General features: G+C 40.6%; 1 protein-coding gene across 2 annotated transcripts; it reads left to right on the forward strand.

Moving 5' to 3' along the window:
- Positions 1-1,130: 1,130 nt before the first annotated feature.
- Positions 1,131-19,854, forward strand: LOC137075031 (tripartite motif-containing protein 16-like). Of its 2 annotated transcripts, none has more exons than XM_067443188.1 (6): positions 1,131-1,750; positions 8,153-8,248; positions 9,197-9,430; positions 16,650-16,809; positions 17,061-17,120; positions 19,278-19,854. In XM_067443188.1, exons 1-6 carry the CDS (start codon positions 1,178-1,180, stop codon positions 19,811-19,813), a joined length of 1,659 nt encoding a protein of 552 aa, XP_067299289.1. In that variant the 5' UTR covers positions 1,131-1,177; the 3' UTR covers positions 19,814-19,854. The 2 variants fall into 2 exon arrangements, with proteins under 2 accessions (XP_067299289.1, XP_067299290.1); XM_067443189.1 differs by having other exon boundaries at positions 16,650-16,803.
- Positions 19,855-23,569: the final 3,715 nt, after the last annotated feature.

Raw genomic sequence — 23,569 nt, forward strand, 5'->3', positions numbered from 1 at the left:
AAACTAAACATTTAAGAATGGAAATATTTCACTCAATGTGCACACTTTTTGAATAAAAGCTAAAATGGTCCCTGTATGGCACTGTTCTGTGATCACAAAATAAACTTTTTTTGCCTTTTTTCTCTGCTCTTCATGCCCGTTACCACTATATGCCAGAATATTTGTTAAAATAGCAAGTGTGCTAGCATTTTAAGATTTTGATTAGATTTAAGTCACATTGTGTTTAAGTGTCAAAATAACAATACAAATTTATTTCAAGGGTGATATTTGTGTACTATCTACCCATGTAATCAACCTTTGGAATTGACTGTGTTTGCACTTGTGTTGACTGGGAATGAGTAGTCACTAAGTAGCCAATTTTCAACCCATGGACTAATTTTCCATTATTGAACCAACTAGATCCAATATGGGGAGCCCAGCTGGGTTTGCCCATGTGGGACCTACTTAGTTCACCCAAGTGGACCTCAGAAAAGATGCCCATTTTGAGCCTATGCCCCAAACTGTACCCCTGTAGCCCATGTTTAATCCACGTTGGCCCCAAATACATGTGTTGGCCGGGTTATTTTGCCACACTGAAGGTAGCCACTAATAACAAGCCTGATGTGTACCACTTATACCACAACAATATGAGCGGTAAATAAATGTTTTAATTGTGTTAGCTGTGAAGTCTATTTAGCACAATGCAAGATGTGATAATCTGGTGAAAAAACTTGTTATTTACCAATATTTCACAAAGTTATTCATTCATTCGTTCATTCATTCATTCATTCATTCATTCATTCATTCATTCATTCATTCATTCATTCATTCATTCATTCATTCATTCATTCATATTTGTTTATCTGCTATCCCAATGACATCGCTGGGTCTTACCTGGCTACCCCTGAAAATAAACCCCTGGCCGGTTGCCAGGTTCAATAATGCAATATCATGGTTTTGCACAGGCAGACTGAAATATTTGCAGTGGCATATGTATCCTGTCTGCATCTGTCTTTGTGTGATTTATTGTGGGACTGACACCCAGTGGACAATCTGTGAATCTGCAGTAAAAAAAGACAATTTTTGCACACGTCTCTTAAACATAGAACCAGGAAACTAATTTCAGCTGTTCAGAGAAAGTGAAACTTAAATGCTATTGAGCTGTTGTATTTGTTTCTCAATCTGTGCATTAAGTGAAATGGCAGAAGCCGGTTTTTTTCAGGACCAGTTCAGCTGTCCAGTGTGTCTGGATCTACTGAAGGATCCGGTGGCCATTCCCTGTGGTCACAGTTTCTGTATGAGCTGTATTACAGATTGCTGGAATCAGGAGGATCCGAAGGGAGTCTACAGCTGCCCTCAATGTAGACAGACCTTCACTTCAAGACCGGCTTTAAATAAAAACACCCTTCTGGCTGAAGTGGTGGAGCAACTGAAGAAGACTAAACTCCAAGCTGCTGTTCCTGCTGAATTTGGAGATGTTGAGTGTGACGTCTGTACTGGAAGAAAACACAAAGCTGTCAAGTCCTGTCTGGTGTGTTTGAACTCTTACTGTCAAAATCACCTTCAACAGCATGATAATTTCTTTAAAGGTAAGAGACACAATCTGATAGATGCCACTGGACAACTTCAGGAGATGATCTGCCCAAAACATAATAAACAACTGGAAATCTACTGTCATACTGACCAGGAGTGCATTTGTTATCTGTGTACGATGGATAATCACAAAAACCATGATACTGTAGCAGCTGTAGCAGAGAGGACAAAGAAACAGGTATGAACTGAAAATGGATTTATGTGTCTATGTCTTTCTAAAATATTTTTATTTAAAGGGTTAGTTCACCCAAAAATGGAAATTCTGTAATTAATTACTTACCCTAATGTCGTTCGACACCCGTAAGACCTCCATTCATCTTCGGAACACAAATTAAGATATTTTTGTTAAAATCCGATGGCTCAGAAAGGCTTTCATTGACACCAATGTCATTTCCTCTCAAGACCCATAAAGGCACTAAAGATGTCGTTACAAAGTCCATCTCACTACAGCTCTACAATCATTTTATGAAGCGGTGAGAATAGTTTTTGTGTGCAATAAAAAACTAAATAATGACTTGTATAGTGATGGACTGATTTCAAAACAAAGCTTCGAACCGTTATGAATCAGTGTCTTGATTCATGATTCGGATCGCCAAATTCACGCGATTTCAGCAGTTTGATACGCGATCCGAATCATGAATTGATACGCTGATACACGGCTGAGTTAATTTTCATCTGTCATGACACTCAACAATGAAGTCCCCTTTGAAAAATGGGATAGTTAGAGAGTTTTGTTGATGCATTGTTCCGAAGCAGAAGTTGATAATAAAAATATGACTGTTCTCATACAGCAATCCTGGCTCTGTGTATATTTTATAGCTTGGAAAGCTACAATGTCCTGTTTATTTATATAGCACTTTTTACAATAGATTGCTTATACCGTATTAAACATGAAGTGTCTCGTTTCATCAGAAGTACAATCCACTATAAAGCAGCAATACAGGGTGTTGACATTATCACTTGCAGATGTCTGACTTCGACTGACTGAACAGGAGAAATGCAGTGAAAAATGATTTCCATGCGAAAGAAGGGTGGAGCCTCCGCACACACTTACCTATTATGTAATTGGCATGGACCAATGTTAGTACAAAGGAGCTTACCAGCTGGAGCTAAGTTTTCCAGAAAGTTTCCAACTCCAAAAACAAACTCCAGACGAATTTAGTTTTGGTCTGATATTGTTAGATATTATGTCACATCAAGCATATTATTCTGCTCTGGCTGGCGGACAGTCTATGAGACATAATTTTTTTATACTGATGTCCATGCATATAGTCCTGATTTTTGCGTCCACACAGACTTGTGAACAGACAACAATGCATGTGCTACTTATTTGAGCGTTCAATACAAAAGGACCATAGTATTGAACATATTCTTCCAAGCCCACAGTCAAAAGATATGAGCTAGTGCACTAAAATGTGCACTACACCAGTTTAGATGTCTCCGTTATGTTTGGTAAGGATCACACAGACACAAAGAATTGTATCAACATGTTGATACATGTACAAAAAAATCTATTTTTTGTTTACTTCACTTCCTTTCCCAGACCCAAGTAAAGGAATCCATACATTCGTCAGGCTCTATGCATCAAACTCTATGCATCACTGAACACTAACACAATGCATTATCCAACAACACTTGAGAGAACACAACAGTCTCACTAATTAAAAATGCCTGATTCAACTCATCTAGTGTTAAATAAAGAGATATAAAAAAAACTTCATTCGGGGCCAAGATATTGGACAGATGAGGAGAGATGCAATTTAAGATAGAGGGGATCAACAGTTGAGCATATAATCTGCATAACAGTGATAAGGTAATCTATGTGCACATACTTTAGCAGGAGTCCAATCCTTCTCCTGGAGGGTTACGGTCCTGCAGAGTTTATCTCCAACACCAATTAAACACACCTGAACCAGCTTAGCAAGGGTAATTTCTCAATACCAAGTACTCAAACTTCTGACTGCATCCTTGCCAAGTTCTACTCGGGAGAACAAACTCCAGAGGGCGGGAGGAATCATCATCAATCTCAATTGTGAATCGTCATTAGTCGCTGGTCAAGTACTGTTCCAATTCAAAGTTCACATCTAACCAAGTACAGTTCAAATCCTGGATGTGTCCCGCCCCTTTTATCGAGGATGCATCGAGAAGAGACTTGTGGACTTCAGACAGACAAGAAAGGATAGGACAAGAAACCCTGCATAATTTAAAATACTACTGTTAATGTGTCACAAAATGCAGTTTTAAGTCCTTTTCAGGCCAGGCAGTAGTTGTTTGAAGCTCAAAAGCTCTGGATTATTTATAGAGAGAGCGCCTTTTTGAAAATTTTATCTGGCGTTTTCGAAGTTGTGAGATCCAGTCGATCCAGGGGGTGCTCAGCGCTCGTTAACCTGCCGAGAGCAGCCTTTCCTCGGCTAGTCTTTCTGACGTTTGCCGCTGGCTCTGATGTCAGGGATTGGAACCCCGTGTATGGTTGCATCTCGCTGCATACGAGAACACCATCGGGCTCGAACACTTCATCCAGTTATTCATCCGCTTTGCCACTCGTATGCAGTTGTGCCTCGAAGAGCACCAGGGCCAGACCATGAGCTTCCTGTCCCTCTGCTGACCAGAATCTGTCAGCCCTTCAGAACCAGTATTGGAACCCATGCAAGTGGAGAACACCCGGTTAACACCAGCGGAACGGCAGAGACGGCTCAGGCAGGGTTTGTGTTCATATTGTGGATCTCCAGATCACTAGATCGCCAAGTGTCCTCTGGTGAGTGTGATCTATCCGTCTAACAACAAGAGTCACCCGCTAACCACTGTTGTGAACCTCATTACTGCAGATGTCTCCTTGCCAATCTCTGCCTTCCTCGACTCCGGTTCCGCTGGGAACTTCATCTCCGGCGCCCTCCGCCATCAGCTCAAGCTCAAGACAACTCACACAAGTCGGCATCCTTCATGTTGAAATTATCCATCTACTGGTTCTGGAGGAATCCACCGCTGACGTGATTCTTGGGCGCCCATGGCTGGAGCAGCATAACCCCGTCATCTCTTGGAAGTCCGGTGAGATCCTAAAGTGGGGCAATAGCTGCTTCACCAGCTGCTTCTCTCCTCTTCCTGTCCCTTCCATGTCTCGTTCCAGAAGGATTCCCGTCTGTGCGACGTCCATTGAGAGTCCCATGGAACAGCGGTCAGTGGAGATTGCTTCATGATATGCCCCCTTTAGGGATGTGTTCGGCCCTCACCGGGCTTCCAATTTACCTCCACATCGACCATGGGACTGTAACATCGATCTGCTTCCGGGTGAGCCAGTGCCCAAGGGGAAGATCTATCCCCTCTCCCTGCCGGAGGAGAAGGCCATGGAGGAATACATCCAGGAGGCACTTGACCAGGGCTACATCCGACTGTCCACGTCCACTGCGGCATCAAGCTTCTTCTTCGTGGCCAAGAAGGACGGAGGCTTGTAGCCCTGCATTGATTAACGGGCATTTAATAAGATCACCATTAAGTTCCGTTATCCCCTTTCTCTCATCCTAACCGGGCCGGAACATCTCTGTGGTGCCACTGTCTTCACCAAGTTGGACCTCCGCAGTGCGTACAACCTCATCCGGATAAGTGAAGGGGACGAGTGGAAGACCGCCTTTGTGACACCCACCGGCCACTACGAGTATTTGGTGATGCCCTATGGCCTGGCCAATGCCCCCTCCGTATTCCAGGACTTCATACATGAGGTGCTCTGGGAGTTCCTCCAAAAGCCCGTTTTAGTGTACATCGACGACATCCTGATTTACTCCCGGAGCCTGGCGGAGGTCCTGCAACGCCTGAGGGAGTTCCATCTATATCTCAAAGCTGAAAGTGTTCCTTCCACCAGTCCTCAGTGCAGTTCCTTGGTTATAACATCGACCGCAGTGGCATCAGAGATGGACGAGGGGAAGGTGGAAGCAATCAAGACCTGGACAACTCCCTCAACCATCAAAGAACTCCAGAGATTCCTAGGTTTTGCCATTTTTTATCGAAGATTCATCCAGAACTACAGTATCATCTCCAGTCAACTTACCGACCTCCTACGCAGTAAGCCCAAGTCTCTGTCCTGGAACCACGCGGCCACGAAAGCTTTTGTAGACCTGAACGAAGCCTTTACCACAGCTCCCCTCCTAGTTCATCCAGACCCCACCAAGCCTGTTGTTGTGGAAGTTGATGCGTCCACCACAGGAGCAGGAACAGTGTTGTCCCAACAGCATGGGACGCTCAGCCAACTCCATCCATGTGCCTTCTTCTCCCGGATGTTCAACCCGGCGGAGGTATACTACGACATCAGGAACAGGGAGCTGCTTGCCATCAAGCTAGCCCTGGAAGAGTGAAGGCATTGGGTGGAGGGGTCCCAACATCCACTGCTGGTGCCTACAGACCATAAGAACTTCGATGACCTGAGAGATGCCAAACGGCTAAACCCTCGCCAAGTCCGTTGGGCGCTCTTCTTCACAAGGTTCAATTTCTCTATCTCCTATCGTCCTGGTTCCAAGTATGTGAAGGCTGATGCTCTCTCTCACCTTCACACTATCCTACCTGAGAAGATATTCATGAGTCCCATTGCCTGGTCAGAGAAAACCCTTCCCTCCTCCAATGCCTCCACCAACGCCCCACTGGGTTGCCCACCAGGCCTATAATACACCCCACGGACACGGCGCACCCCACTGATTCACTCTGCTCAAACTTCATTGGGCACTGGTCACCCAGGGGTCAATGAAACCCTCTTGCTGCTATGAGATCGCTTCTGGTGGCCCAACATGGCAGCGGAGGTCAGAAGGTACGTGAGAGGGTGTCGGGAGTATGCCATCTCGAAGAGTCCCTGGCACCTCCCTGCCGGTAAGCTCCTTCCTCTGCCCGTTCCGAATCGGCCATGGTCACACCTAGGAGTAGATTTTATAATGGATCTACAGGTGTCCAATGGCTACACATACATCCTAGTTGTGGTGGATAAGTATTCCAAGTCATGTCGTCTCATTCCCCTGAAGGGCTTGCCTGCTGAAACTGCTGAACTAATGTTTAATGTGATTTTCAGATACTATGGAATCCCAGAGGATATTGTGTCAGACAGAGGGCCACAGTTCATCTACTGGATCTGGAAGGCCTTCCTGTCGCTCCTAGGTGTGACCGTTAGCCTCTCCTCTGGTTACCATCCACAGACCAACAGGCAGACCGAGAGGAAGATCCAGAAGATATGCAGATTCCTCCGTTCCTTCTGCCACGGCCACCAGAACTCCTGGAACCAGTTCCTGAGTTGGGCCGAGTACGTTCAAAACCTTCGCCAAGCTACCACCGGACCCATGCCCTTCCAGTGCGTACTCGGGTACCAACATCCATTGTTCCCCTGGTCTGGGGAGCCATCGGACATCTCAGCGGTTGACTACTGGTTCCAGGAGAGCCAGAGGGTCTGGGACTCCGCACATCACCAACTCCAACGAGCCCTGCGCAGACGCAAGATGGCAGTGGACCTTCGACGTTCCAACACCCCCACCTTCCAGCAAGGACAGAAGGTCTGGCTGTCCACGAGGGACATCAGATTCATTGGCCCCTAGTCCATTGTGAAGCAGATAAACCCAGTGACCGATCAGCTTCAGCTCCCACCTGAGTTTAGGATTCACCCCACGTTTCACTGTTAAAGTCTCACTATCCCTCTGTTTCTCCCTCCGCAGAGCCTAGCGTAGCTGAAGAGACCCCCCTCCCACTCATCGTGGAGGATGGCACCACATACAAGGTAAAGGAGATCTTGGACTCCCGGCGCCGTGGTGGTCTCCTGGAATATCTTGTGGACTGGGAGGGCTACAGCCCAGAAGAACCCTCATGGGTACCTAGAAATGACATCCTTGATCCTAACCTGCTTGAAACCTTCCATGCCTCTCACCCCAACAGACCTGCACCTCGAGGCAGAGGCCAACCACCACGGCGTCGGCGAAGGGGGGGTAATGTCACAGACACGCCAGGCTCCCACGTCACAGACACACAGCGCACGCTCTCACCTGAGTACTGATCACCTACACCTGCAACCCATCATCACCCCAATCACCAGTAGCACAAAAGGCACACACACGCAATCATTCACTGTTCGGTCTCGTTTATAAAAGGTACTAACCCTTCTGCTTACTTCAAGGACTCCTTCGATGTTACTTACCTATCTCCAAAGTCTACTTACTAGTCTTCAGCATCTTCCTGTGTCCAACGTGTGTGTGTCCCGTGTCTCCATCGTCCACGGCCTGAGCCTCACAACTGCCACCTGCAAGTATTCCCAAAGTATCAACCCAACGAACCATCACTGGCATCTCAGCACTTTAGTCAAGTCATTCACCGATTCCCCTGTTTACTCTGCTGGTCGCTCAATAAACCTGACTCACTTACCATCTTGTCTCCTTAGCCTCTACAACCTTTACAACCTTTTTTATATATTGAATATTTCTTGCATCACAGTTCATTTAGTTTCATTCAGATAAATTCAAATGAATATGATAAATTAATGAATATGAACAGTCCTTAATGAACAGTAATTTCCATCTATCTCTCTACCTATTACTAAACTTTACTTTATTTGATTTTCATACAGATGGTTTTGGAAGAGAGAAAAAGTATGTTCAAGCAAAGAATCCAGCAGAGAGAGAAAGATCTTGAGGAGCTGAGAGAGGCTGTGGAGTACCATAAGGTGAGTTTGGAGAAGATAAATTTAAAGACTTAGTTTGGACTCTACTGTTAATCTCTTTTAGTCCTACTTGTTTAATGTGTCTTTTTTCTATAAAATAAAGATTCTCAGGCCCCGTCCACACGGAGACGCGTTTAGCTGTATACGTATAAATTTTGTACCGTATCAGCGTTTCGTCCACATGGATCCGGCGTTTTAGAAGCATGAATTCGATATTTTTCGAAACCGGATCCCAAAGTGGGTAAATCTGAAAACGATCATCTTCCGTCTTCGTGTGTAAAGCGAATCCGTATATTTTCTGAAACGGTGATGTCATCACACTACGTCTGGCACGGTAAAGGAGTTTAGGGATACAACTACGGGCACTGGGCATAGGCACATCAATATTGCGTCATTTAATTAAAGTATCTGCATTATTGTAAGGGTATGTTTTGGGTTGGGGTAGGTGTAGGCATTAATAAAACACATCTGTTAAGTAGCAAATGTATTTATTGTTATTTTATTGTGAGATTTTGCCTCACCTCCGACCACTGCTATACCCCTTCTAGCCACAACTCTTCTTCTCCGTTTTTAGTGTATTTCTGTGACAGAATTACAGCGCCACACACTGGCCTGGCATGCAAACTACATCATTTTTAGTCCGTTTTCTTAATCTCATGTGGACGCAGATATTTCTTGAAACGAGGGGAAAAAAAGATCGAATTAGGAAAGCGCTGGCTTCGTGTGGACGGGGCCTCAGACTAACTTGACTCTTCTTTTAATAAACTTGTGAGCCCTATACACACATTCTTTACACGAGGTTTACCCAGGGTGTGCACCCTCTACTCTGGACCCCTCTATAACAGAACAGAACAGAATAATTGTTCCTATCGTCACACTACTGAAGCCCACTGTGGTTGAAAGGCTGTATAAGGCCACAGTAAGAGCTGATTGTGATATGTGTCCTAACAGCGTTCTGCAAAGACAGCAGTGGAGGACAGTGAGAGGATCTTTACTGAGCTTATCCACTCCATTGAGAGAAGGCGCTCTGATGTGACACAACAGATCAGATATCAGGAAAAGGCAGCAGTGAATCGAGCTCAAGGATTCATGGATCGAGTAGAGCAGGAGATTGATGATCTGAGGAGAAGAGATGCTGAGCTGGAGCTGCTTTCGCACACAGATGACCACATCCATTTTCTCCAGGTAACAGATCAAGTGGCTTGTTGAGAGGTCTGCTGTTTTTTTTTCTTATCATGATTTTAGCCAGATGGATAAACAGATTAATAAAATCTCATAGACCTGCATTGATGAGGGAGCCATATCATTGTTTTATGTTCTAAAAGAATACAAAAATTCACTTTCCTGAACATTCATGTTCACTTTTCCTCGTTGGTGGAATTATCTTCATGTGCTAGTGGTTCCTCTTTTACCATGGATGAGGTGTAGGAGGACTTTGATTACCACTCACCTGCCACAGACCCAGAGCCTGAGCCCACAACTGCTTTAGGCTCAAAGCCAGAGCCCACATCCACCATGGACCCAGAGCCAGAGCCCATGCCTGCCAGAGACCTCCTGCCTGCAGAGATTTCCGTCCCGGAGATAGTGCATGGAGCCATGTTCCAACTCCTCTGCTGGCTTTGTCCAGTTATCTGTCTCTTTTGCTGGATTTACCAATTTGCCTGTCTCCTCTTCATCCTCCTGAGTTGCCGGCTTTCCTCTGCCCTTCAACCTATTAGCTCCACAGTGGCTAATTGCCCCCATGGCAATTAGCCCTCCAGCTCCACCAGGGTCCTAAACCGGGCTGCACTTGGCCCCTGCATCACTTCGGCTCCACCGGGGTCCTCCATCCCTCCACTTACTCACGCCCACTGACTCTGCCTCGGTCTTCTGGGGCCCCAGATCCACCTCGGTCCTCTGACCCTTCGGTTCTGCCTTGGTCCTCCGAGCCTGTGATGTTACCCTGGTTCTCCATCTATCCATCTCTTTCTTGGTCTTCTGCCCAACTGACTCTGCCTCTTTCTTTTATTCCCTGGCTCCACCCCGGTAAACACATTTAATGGATTGTCTGCCCTCTGGCATTATCAGGGGCTATTGGTCTTCAGGTTCTGTTCTGACCTCCTCTGCCAACTCCTTCAAGGTATCTTCCTCAACCGCTTCCTCATGGATTCTTCTCTCTGGAGGTTCTTGACCTCTCTACTGCCCAATTATGGAAAGAATCTACCCTTCCAGTCATTTTGGTGTATTTGTTTGATGCATCAGTAACAGTACGAACACACAATGCCCATGAATGCACTCTGTGCTAGATAATTGTAAAATACATTATTTAAGCATTCATTATAGGCTACGTACTTGGTCAACGACATACAATACTGCACAAGAAAACAGCGATCACAAAGAACAATCTCCACACTATAAAAAAAAAAATCTTTTTTGAGATGGCATGTCACTGTGACGTTTAGCAATTAAGTAGTACAGAGCAATTTGAGAGCAGTCAACTGGCTTATTCTCATAGTTTATCATAGGGCTTATTATCATAGGGCTATTACATATCTTCTGAAAAAGTGAGGAATCTCCAGACAAAAACACAGGAAAAAGAAGCACACAAAAAAAACATTAGTATATATAAGTAGATGCATATGTAAAGTCAAGTCAACTTTATTTATATAGCGCTTTTACAATGACAATTGTTTCAAAGCAGCTTCATAGTGTTATACAGGAAAATATTGCTACAAAATTTGATTCAGTTGTACAGTCGCTTTGTAGAAAATGGTGATGTTATCAGCTTATTTTAATTTATCATATAACGACAATGTGGGCAGGTCAGTGATATAGTTGATATGGTTAATTTAGTACCAGCTGGAGTTTGTTTATTAAGTGAGCAGGGCAACTACCCAGTAGAGCATTACAATTATCTAGCCTTGAGGTCATAAACGCATGATCTAACTGTTCAGCATTTTGCAATGAAAGCATGTGCCGTAATTTATATATATTTTTAAGATGGTAAAAAAATGCAGTTTTACAGATGCTAGAAACGTGTTTTTCAAATGAAAGATTGGTATCAAAGAGCACACCCAGGTTCCTCACTGAAGACGAGGGCTTGACAGAGCAGTCATCAAGTGTTAGACAGTATTCTAGGTTACTACTTACAACTAAAATAAAGCGATAATCAACATTAAACAGCATTTACCGTAATTCCTCAAATAAAGACCGGGCCTTTATTTACCTGAACTGCCGATGGGAACCGGCTTTTATTTGAAGCAGGCTTTTATTAGGGGCAGGCCTGTATTTCTAATTCCATCTGTTTAAAATATAACTGCTTTAAATAAACCGTTTTCAATTTAAAGTGATCATTCCAATCAAATATCATTGATTTATTTAAGAAAGATTTGCAAAAATATCACCATACAACAACATAATACGCATTTTTTTAAACTCCGAGCGCAGCTCCGCATCCGAAGATGAACAAGTTCTCGGCAAATCTAGCCGAGCATGACGTCTCATCACACCGGCCCCCAGTTTGCACATTAGGTGCTTATATTTACTGAATGAGCCTACAAAATCAGAAATAAGCCATTTTAAATAAAGATCCATGTTTAATCAAATAAATAAATAAATCACGACACTAAAGGTTAGTGAAATTAGGAAATATTTAAAAGATCGTTAATTTAGTGCATATTTTGTTCTCATGTCACAAGTAGGCTAATAATATCAAGCCAAGGTTTACTGCGTATTACAATTCTTTTGTGGGGTGTTTTTTGGTGAAATGTACTAAAATAAATATCATCACCTGTGTACATTAGCCTACTTCTTCTCGATGCTTTTTCCTTTTGGTTTATAGAAAAATTACTCCGAGTCGCACTCTGTCGTTTCAAAGAATAGCACAAGGGCGAGCGCGTCAAGTATAAACGCCTCGTCCGTTTGGGGAGGAGCGCGTGCAGTCAGCGGAGGCTCGTGCAGCGGAGACAGGCGAAAGTATAAACAAGGTGTGAGACGTGGCGCTGCGCGGAGCTGAGCTTCGAGGCTTGTGTGCGACCACCTTAAGACATAAAAGAGACGAGAGACTAATATTAGGTGTGTCTTAATCAGCTCCCTAGTTCAGTAGTCAGGGCACTGATCAGGACATACCGGTAAATCAATGGACTGACTCCCTGATCAGTGCCCTGACTACTGAACTAGGGAGCTGATTAAGACGCGCGCATTGTGAAGATCAATATTTGTAGCCTGCCTGACACAGCATTTTCACAGACGTGGCATCGGGGCGCGTGGCATCAGGATGGTTTCGCTCCATCGTGATGTCGGTCAGCCGTCACGGCTCAACCCTATTGAACATTACGATGAACTTGAATGCACATTAAATTAACGCCATTTAGGACATTATCCACACATTTTCCCCTGGCCTTTATTTGAAACCGGCCTTTATTTGTTTGTGCTGATCACGCCCCCGGCCCCTATCAGAGGCCTGGCGTTTAATTGACTACAGGCTTTTATTTGAGGAAATACGGTAAATCAAATCTGCCTAATGTTATTGAATGACATGTCGACCCATGATTAGCTATAGGGCTGTGAAGCTTTAGGGGTGTTGATGGACTTAATCTACTCCCTCTGTGTTTGATCATTGTTCTGAATCATATCCAGGTGTGGTCTTTGACAAAAACATGATTTTCTCAGCTTTTTGCTAAAAAATTTAACATTAAAAAAAATGTTTAAAAAACACACACACTGGCAGGCAAAGAATAAAATGTTCGCATTAGGAGCAACCATTTTTGTGAATATGGTCCCAGGACTCAAAAGTTGCAGGTGTGTTGGAGCAAGTTAGAATTAATTTAGCTGGACAGTGTAAAAAAAGTACCATGTTGACTGGTGAGGTTCTGAAGTGCACATACACACCTTACTATATCCCATGAGGCCACAGGAGAGGATTTGTGAATGGCTGTGAAGAGATGCAACTAACCCTGGTGGTTACATGACAGTGACAACAATGTGGATGTAGTACATCCACACTATAAAGAATGTATTTTTTAGAATGGTCCTGAAACAAGTTTTAAACTAAGGCCCCGTCCACACCGAGACGCATTTAGCTGTATACGTATAAATTTTGTCCTGTATCAGCGTTTCGTCCACACGGATCCGGCGTTTTAGAAGCATGAATCCGATATTTTCTGGAACTGGCTCCCAAAGTGGGTAAATCTGAAAACGATCATCTTCCGTTTTCGTGTGTAAAGCGAATCCATATATTTTCTGAAACGGTGATGTCATCACACTACGTCCAGCACGGTGAAGGAGTTTAGGGATACAACTACGGGCACTGGGCATAGGCACATCAATATTGCGTTATTTAATTACCGTATCTGCATTATTGTAAGGGTATGTTTTGGGTTGGGGTAGGTGTAGGCATTAACCCTTAAAGACCTAGAACATTTTTGGGGCGCCTGATGTGCCTCTACTTTTCTTTGTTTTTCTCCCCCATTCTAGCAGTTAGCATCAAGTGCTATATATTATTTTAAACAGGAGAACCTGAAGTTTCCATCTAGCTCATTTGATGTCCCAATTTTACATTTATTTATTCTGAGAATGGATTCAATTAATATAATTTCAAGAAAAATGGCAGCAAAAATGTGATGTTTTTACTGTGAACTCGAACAGAACTTCATGAAGTTTGGATTTTTTCCTTTAGAAAGTTAGACTTGGTTGTTTTACACTTCCAGATGAAATTTTGTCTACATGTAACAATCCCTCAGCAAGTTATAGCCATTTATTATAACATTATTCTAGGCGTTTCTAGGTTTTTGAGTGAAAACAGGTGTATTTTATTGACTGATAATGTGTCCTAAAAAGTTCAATTAATAAAGTAAATAGAAAGATTGTTATATAATAACAACACTGAAACAAACATTTTTCTTCAGAGAAATATATTATAATTTGGGCATGAAAAACAAACGCAAACAATACATCAAGTTGTGACAAGAAACCGTGAAATAAAATATACTGAGGCTACTTTTACATGTGGGCGGCTATTTTCATAAACGGACATTTAAACTTCTCTGCACATAATCTTCTCAAACACAAATTGAGGAAAATATAAGAGTGAAAATGTGTAAAACACAAACTACATACAAATAGAGAAATATACTGACTGTGTGCTGTGATCTGAGAGAGAGCGCTTTGCACGCGTTTATTACTGTTTGGTTTCATGATACATGCAAATTCACACCCACGTTCATTTTTCAGAGAAACGTGATTCGTGGTTCAAAAGACCAAACACTGTGTTTATTGGTTGAGTTGATGAAAGTTTCAACGAATCTGGGCACAGGGGGGTGGGACTAATAAAAAAAAAAAAATTCTGTTTGGCTCAGGGGAACAACCCACGTGTGTTTCTTGGACAAATCAATGCTGCATATTTTGATGACGCATCCACGCTGACTATGGAGCCTCTGAATGATCAATCGCGAAACATATTATACCTATGGAAAGCGGAGATTCTCCTCTTTACTGTGCAGTTTACAGCATACAGATTGGATTAGCGGTTAAAAAGTTATTAAACATTTTAGAACGATAGTTATTTTTAGCCGCGGGCGGCTGTCTCGGTCTTTAAGGGTTAATAAAACACATCTGTTAAGTAGCAAATGTATTTATTGTTATTTCATCGTGAGATTTTGCCTCACCTCCGACCACATCTGTACCCCTTCTAGCCACAACTCTTCTTCTCCGTTTTTAGTGTATTTCTGTGACAGAATTACAGCGCCACACACTGGCCTGGCATGCAAACTACATCGTTTTTAGTCCGTTTCGGTAATCTCGTGTGGACGCAGATATTTCTTGAAACGAGGAAGAAAAAAAAAGATCGGATTGGGAAAGCGCTGGCTTCGTGTGGACGGGGCCTAAATGTAGTAACTACTATACAGAATGCATTTCAGGACACAGCATGAATCTTCAGGACCAGGGATGAAGACCTATGCCCTACTGTATTCAAGAAACGGCTAAAATATCAATTTTTTTACCCCCATGATCAGTATGTCGTCTCCTGCTGTGGTACTGTTCTAGTCAACCTTAAGTGTCACCCCCCTTTTTGAAAATATACATCAAAATTCACTATCCAAACTTAAATGGTTGCAATTCAAGAATGCTTTGGAATATAGACATAAGTTTGGTGTCATTTTAAAGAAGACAGTCAGCAGAGTATTGCTCAAGTAAAATCACTTTTAAAAAATTAAAGTATAAAAAAAGTTAAAAGTTATAAATCAAATATACTGTACTAGATATTTTATATAAAATATGTTACAAAATAATTTGTACTCTAAAATTACTATCAAATAAAGGCATATGTCTAATCAATTTGTGTTCCAAATTTGAAGTTGATATCACAAAAATTGAAGTTGCCATGAGGTTTTGTTTAGGCGTTGTATCTCAAATAGCCAGCGGGTGTCATTGAAATTCTATAGATTTTTTTAATGCAATTTCCTGTGTCAAATGTATATAATTTTGTATAAATATCACAAAATAGTTTGCAGATATAGAACCGTGAGACTCAGACCTTTCCGACGTTACTCGTTTTGTCAAGATTAGAAGAGGTTTTTATTATAAAGGAGTTGAAATAAATATGAAACATGACGACGCCACTGGGGGGGGGGGGTCCCCGCTGGAATAATTTAGAGCACCGTTTCCATGGTATCGCAAGGTCCGATTTCCAAACGGTTTGCACAGGATGAATCTTGAGTTCGTAAGCTTTCGAATGATGTATAGTTTGTCAACATTAGATCAGGATAAATATAGAATATAATTATTTTAAACATGCAGTGGCAAATGGGCCCACCGGTGGGCCAGTGACACTTAAGGTGTTAAGATGAATCTGTAACATTTCCACTGAAGAGGCGAGGTTGAAGAACCAAAGTGCAGTTACTTTATTGAAAACAATCATAAACATAAAACAAAAGACTTGGCTTAACATGAACAGACACTCACCGACAGCGGTTTACATTGACAATAACTGACAAAGACTATGGCAAACATGAGGGCTTAAATACACAAGGGCTAATGACAAAACAAGGGACACCTGTGAACAATGATCAACTCATAAACCAATGGCAACATAACAGAGGAACACGAGGCAGAAACACATGAGGGCATAGAGTCACATGACCAGGGAAGACATAAAAAAAAAAAGGAAGTGCATGACAACATGACAGTGAAAATCAAAACCTTAAAACATGAAACATGAACCTACACCAAAACACCCTGTGATAAAAAAACTTCCTCATTTGGATAAAAGCTTCTACCACATTTTTAAATGTAAATTGCAAATTTAGAATTTTAGAATTTAGAATTGCAAATAAAACAGATACTTTCCGAATGGTAGATTAGATCATTACAGACATATCTGAAGATTATTTGAATTAAAAATAAATAAATATATTTCTTCTCGTAGAGTTTCCAGTCTCTCTCTGAACCTCCTGAATCTACAAATGAACCCAGCATCACTGTCAGCTCTCTCCTCTCTTTTGATGATGTGGGGAAGTCTGTGTCTCAGTTGAAAGAAAAACTGGAGGATTTCTGTAGAGAGGAGATAGACAAGATATCTGGCAGAGGTAAAGTATAGCGGACATTCATGTACTTTTTAGAAATAAATCTTGCATCATGTAGAAGACTCTCAGAGCAATTTAAAAAGGAAAGTGTGTGTGTGTGTGTGTGTGTGTGTGTGTGTGTGTGTGTGTGTGTGTGTGTGTGTGTGTGTGTGTGTGTGTGTGTGTGTGTGTAAAGTACATTTATAACATGGTAATTAATTGTGTGATTTTTATTATTTATGTAAGTAAGTATTAAAGTATGTCTATTTTCTTAGCAACATACATTGAAATCATTCCCACCAATGAACCCAAGATCAGGGAGGAGTTCCTGCAATGTAAGACTTGAAATGCAAACACACACACACACACACACACACACACACACACACACACACACACACACACACACACACACACACACACACACACACACACACACACACACACGTTGGGTTTTCATGTTTCATGGGGACATTGTATAGATTTTTATACTGCACAAACTGTACATTATATCCATCACAAAATCACAAAGAACTTTCTCCACTTTTACATTAAAAAAAAAAACACATCACAGACTGATTTATGGGACATTCTTGTAGAGAAATAAGAATGAAATGAGTTATTTTATGATACTATAAATACATTTAAAGACTCTAAAATAGAAACTTTATTTAAAGTTTTTTTCCAATTGCTAACACACTAAAATGACATGCACAGCACAATTATTTAAACAGACTCACAGAGAGCAAAACTTTTACTCAAGTCTCCTAAAGTCTAAACACATTTTCTGCTTTACACACATTTTGCAATTCATTATGGCACTTTTTAAATGCACTGAACATGGTTATCTGTAGCCTGGATGCCAGCCGAACTCAGCCCCACCCACAACATTTGAGCTCGGGCAGTTCGGTCTGTCCTCGATCCATAGAGGAGTGATTATACCTGAACAGAAACTGTTCAGACCAATGAGGTCATCAGGGCGGGCTTTAGACGATGATGGACAGATGATAAACAGTAACATAATCATCCACGTCATCAAAGGCGCTTGGTTGAATTTTTTCTAATCCTAAACGGAGAACTTGTTTGTATATGCATTCACCTTCACTATTTCTCTCTGAAATGATGATCATGTTGGGTAAGTTGGGTAAAATGTGTGTTAATTTGGCAAGGTTGGCTGCTAAAATTTGCATCCCTGGGTCTGAATATCACATAATTGAGGTCGCTTCAACCCATGACATGGAAAAACAACTGCGGGAAAAAACGCAGACTTGGCAACACAGTGCACAGTGACAACTAATGTTATGCGTCACTCTGCTGCTCTGATTGGTTGTAGCTCTATCCAATTGATGTCTTTCCTGGTTCGGTTGAAACACACCCCATAATCACAGCCCAATGGAGCATCAGACTCATATTCTGACTAGAGTTGAGTATGACCACGTCAGGCTAGGTTATCTGCATAAGACACAACAATCTGACATAAAGTCACATGTTTGCCATTTCAAAACACTGCCATTCAAAATGACACTACCTAAGCTAAATGGCCAATACAATAACACTTCATGTAAGCACTATGGAAATACCACGTCTTATTTTATTATTTTTCTTGCCTATTTTTCAGAGCTTCATTTTTGCAAGATATAATTTATTTATTCTCTTAATGTCTATATTCTAATAATTAAAAAGAAGAAAACAGTATGGGCTGTGGCATTTTAACCAAGGGGGTAATCTAGCGCTCGGAAAGCGTTCCACCCCTAGGGGCTGCCATTGCTAACCAAGCCATCACCTGCTGTTAGCATCCCATTGACTCCCATTCATTTTTGAGTCACTTTGACAGTGAATAACTTTACATCTGAGGCGTTTAAAGACTCCATTTGTCCATTGTTTATTTCTAAAGAAACACGACAATGCATAAAAGGCTCCGTTACCTTGTATCTTACACTATCGCCCCGCAGAAGCTGTTTTTGTAAAAATAGGCTAACGATTGCGTCATAACCAACGCGACTCTGTCGCACAGTTGAGAAATTACCGTATAGACCTGAGGAGACGCTCGCAGGCAATCTTTTACTGTCTATGAGACGGTCGGGGGGACGTGGAGACATAAAGTCTGATAAAGTCAAGGGGGAAGAATGAGGAGAAGCCCATAGTGAGCCAAAAGCAACGGGAGAAAATATTTAAACAACGTGATTCAGATTTCACTTTCCACAACTACTAGAAGACCTACAGCTGTCAGACAGGAGGCTCAAGTCACATCTACGTCCTCAAGCTCAGTCTGAGCCTGCGCAGTTTGCTCAGCCATCAGGAAGTGAGTGCTCCTAGGACGTCAATGGGATCGCTCAGTCCATTTCTTTTACTGTCTATGATTTTAATTAAGTTAGTTTTGGGTTGATGTAGGCTAATTCTGCGTATCATCTGTTGCCCAGTTTACTGACTGTCTGCTGAGGTCTGAATCATTTTTGATTCAGTTCAATGATTTTGTGTTTAATCTCCATCAGATTCAAGTCAGTTCACTCTGGATCCGACCACAGTAAATAAAAACCTCCGCCTGTCTGAGAAGAACCATGTGATTACTTTCACAAAGACAATCCAGCAGTATCCTGACCATCCAGACCGATTTGATAGTTTATTGCAGGTGTTGTGCAGAGAGAGTGTGTGTGGACGCTGTTACTGGGAGCTTGAGTGGAGTGGGAGTCTTGGTGTGGGTATATCAGTGTCATATAAGAGCATCAGCAGGAAGGGACGGATGAATGAAAGTGTGTTTGGATATAATGATCAGTCCTGGAGATTGTCTTGTTCTCCTTCTAGTTACTCATTCTGGCACAAAGGTAGCAGTACTGATTTCCCTGAGTTATCCAGCCGCTGTAGAATAGGAGTGTATGTGGATCACAGAGCAGGAACTCTGTCCTTCTACAGCGTCTCTGACACGATGAGCCTCATCCACAGAGTCCAGACCACATTCACTCAGCCGCTCTATCCTGGGTTTGCGGTTTACAATCAATCAACTTTGAAACTGTGTGATCTAACACAATAGATTGTAGAGAGCTGACTGTAAGGCATAATAATACTGTATATTGGCTCGATAGCTGAACCTCTGCTTTTAAAAGAAAATGTCAGGTGTAAACAAAATGAATGAGATTATTGTCGCTATTAATGAGATTATTGTGATGTATTTTTTTATTTTAAAATTCTCATAGTCATGTTCATGTTCTGATTGGTTGATCATCTTGATTGTTCATAGATGTGTCTTTGTATAATTTGTTGTATAAATAGTGTCATGTTTCCATTGTATATTGCTCAGCTTTCTTCACTGCAACCACTGTTGGGGAATTTTATGTTTCATGATGTTCATGTTCAAGTTTATCAAGTCAAGTCTTTGTTAATTCTGTATCTATATTCATTGGGATTTAAATAAACGCTACATGTACATGCCTTCAGTGGACTAAGAGTTATGCTGTCTGCTATTTTTCCTTTCATTTAATTTGCAACAGCTGTTTGTTCATGTAAATATAAGAGTAGTTCACCTACAGTGGTCTATTACTACCCACTGTAACTTATACCAACAACGGAAATAAGCTGTTACAATAACAAAAAAATATGTGGGAGAGCGTTGCTATAATGTGAGTATATTGTATTGCAATCGGTATAGCACTTAAAAGTCTATACCAAATCAAGCACATCATTTGTAATAGAAAGAATTTGATGACAAAATCTGTCATTGGTTACACGTACACAGCATTAATAGAATACTATAGAGCTTAATGAGTCTCAATAAAGATAAATACACACCCTACATTCACTTATGCACACACATGATTCATAAATTAAAAGTCTTTTAACTGTTATGTGTTGGTTGATTGTTTGTATTATTCTATATTTTTACTTGTTATTCATTTTTGTTATTTTTTCCCTTTGTTGCACTTTGAGGTTCTTCGGAATGAAAAGTGTGTTATAAATAAAATATATTATTATTATTATTATATTGCGATGTGTGAATGCGTTCATGTGATTGGCTTATAAGTTAACAATCCCCCACGTTCTTGTGATTGGCTAAAACAAGGGCGATATCTGATTGGTTGCTGATCATTGCCTGTTTAAAAAGGGCATTTGTGTGTCGAGTCAAGTCAGGGGAGTCTCAAAATGCACACACAAATGCAGTAAAGTTCACAGACTGCAAGCAGTTTGTAAATCAAGATATATTTGTGTGCATCAGAAATAAATTTTTGAATCTTGAGCGCATTTGTAAATTTTCTTAGCATTTCTGAATTTTGTATGCATTTGTGAATCTTCTGTGCTTTTTAAATTGTGTGTGTGCATTTGTGAATTTTTTTGTGCATTTGTGTATCCTGTCTGTACATTTGTGTATCCTGTGTGTGCATTTATGAATCCTGTGTGTGCATATGTGAATGTAGTGTGTGTATTTATCTTTATTGAGACTCATTTAGCTCCATAGACTGATCCGAGTATGACATCAAAATACCACACGAGCGTTTCAAAAGAGTCATATGCTCTCGTTGTACTCTGATGTCATACGCCAATGCATCTCGACCAAGCCTTCCATCAACAATGACGAAAGTTGGATTACTATTGATGCTCGTGGCTTTGCGAACCTACATGGGCATCAAAACACAGCAAATCCATTAGCTCCATTTACTGGCAAATCCAATAAATCCTCGATTAGCTGCTATTTTAAAAAGGGCAGTCAAAAGTGGCGGAATTGGAACGTTCTTGGAAGAACTTGCTCTTCTAAGCTTTATAACAGCAGTAAATTGTTGTTTAGTTTTTGATGTCCATAAAAGTACATCTATCCATCATATAACTGCTCCACATGGTGGGTTAATAAAGGCCTTCTGAAGCAAAGTGACACATTTGTGTAAGAAAAACATCCCTATTTAATACTTTATAAAGTTCAATATCTAGCTTCCACCAGCTACCCTTTTTCTGTATGTTGAATACGGAAGATGATCTTGTGGAAGCTAGATAATTTACTTAATACAATTTTAAATATGGATATTTTTCTTACAAAACTCTGTTGGATTTCTTTTATTAACCCCCCGGAGCCATGTGGAGCGGTTTTAGAATGGATAAATGCACTTTCATGGACTTCAAAAACGAAACAACAATTCACTGCCTTGGTTAAAGCTTGGTTATATTTCCATATAGTTCATTATAGAAGACAGATTTGTTATTTTTCACTATGTATCTTTTATTCCATAGAGGGCTATTATGAGGAATAAAATTATGTTTGTAAATCAATTTTCAATTGATGAGATGAAAAAATGAGAATCAGTTTGTGAATCTGAGAGCTTAAGAGATGATTAGTCACATTTCAGCACAAATTCACAGATTGCTAAAGATAATGAAATGTAAACCAGATTTTATTGTCATTTAAAATAACTTGCAAAAATAAAATGCAATTTAACAAAACAAAGTTGACATTTTATTGTATTTATTGTGATTATATTCTTTGGAGAAACTGAGATTGAATAAGATGTACGTCATGATGATAAGAATTCAGTATTAGTTAAAAAGCTTTTGAAAAAATCTCAGTGGCATTGACTGCTCTGGGAATCTGCGGTCCCTGTTTTATGTATGTGAATTTCTATTTTGTGTGAATGGGACTTTTATTTTGGTGTGGAGACATAACGTCATAAAGCGGCGCCGCGCTTCTGTATCTGTGATTCTGCAGAAGAAAGGTTTGTGTTTTTAATCATTTAAAGTGTTTAAATCAGCACAACCCGTTCAGACAGTTATGTACAGAACTATGCAATAAGTTCATAAATGAATGTAACACTATGCTTTATGTAATAACAGTAAAACAGTTTTGTTGTGTCCATATATTAACTCGTGAGAACGTGATAATATATCGTGGCTAAGATTGGATACGTTTATTATTAATGAACGTTCAAACAATATGCATTATAATATATTTTTTATCTTTCCTATCAAACAGTCTTTTAACCTCATTCAGTGACTGTTTATTATTTTATTGAGTATTTGAATATAGATCTTTGTTAAATATTTTATTGTACTTGCTTTATTTTCCTCTTTATTTCCCCTTTATTATCTCTTTATAATTCACTTTATGTACATAATGTTACTTAAAGTATATGTTTGGTAAAAATACATACTTTACACCAGTATCCTAAATGGGTGTCTGTTACAGTCTTTCCAGCAAAGCTTTATTGATGATAATTTATTGCTAATGTTAATGAGAATTTAACATGTTAGACTATGCTGTATATTTCATTTTAGTTAGGTTTAAAATGCATAATGATAGCTAATCATAATAATATATAAAGACATGATCAATGAATATATTTAAAAGGCTGTGAGATGAGATGGATACAAATTTTTTCATGTAGACCTAAAATATGTTCTTACATATTCTTTTATCAATTATTGATACAAAATAATAATATTAATAATAATACAATTAATTTGAATGCTGTCATAGGCAACATTACGTGTAATACAGTATGCTATAATATTGGTTAATATAATAATTTATTAATTGCGCTCCTTATTTTGTCAATCTTAATTAAAAATAAATATCATTATAGGCCTATCCATTTAGGATCATTCCAGGTTGCAATGGTCATTAAAAAATCTCGAGGCCACGAATGATCACGTTCCATCGAGTTAACATGTCGTGGCCACGACAAAACTAAGTGAACTGAACATGTCCCCTCCTGGTCCCCGTAGAAGTGTGTTAGTTTGGATGTGTTTCTCTTTCTATTCATTATTCTCATCTTTAACATGACAGAGTGTCCAAACACACAGAAAAACT

The sequence above is a fragment of the Pseudorasbora parva genome, chromosome 5 (assembly GCF_024679245.1).
Source record: "Pseudorasbora parva isolate DD20220531a chromosome 5, ASM2467924v1, whole genome shotgun sequence".
Taxonomy (NCBI): domain Eukaryota; kingdom Metazoa; phylum Chordata; class Actinopteri; order Cypriniformes; family Gobionidae; genus Pseudorasbora; species Pseudorasbora parva.

What these genes read in the sequence shown, in the direction of transcription:
- LOC137075031 (XM_067443188.1), top strand. Translation starts at nt 1,178, where the DNA reads ATGGCAGAAGCCGGTTTTTTTCAGGACCAGTTCAGCTGTCCAGTGTGT. An exon ending in AGACAAGATATCTGGCAGAG is followed by an intron (nt 16,810 to 17,060) that starts GTAAAGTATAGC and finishes CTATTTTCTTAG; the next exon opens with CAACATACATTGAAATCATT. An exon ending in CAGGGAGGAGTTCCTGCAAT is followed by an intron (nt 17,121 to 19,277) that starts GTAAGACTTGAA and finishes AATCTCCATCAG; the next exon opens with ATTCAAGTCAGTTCACTCTG.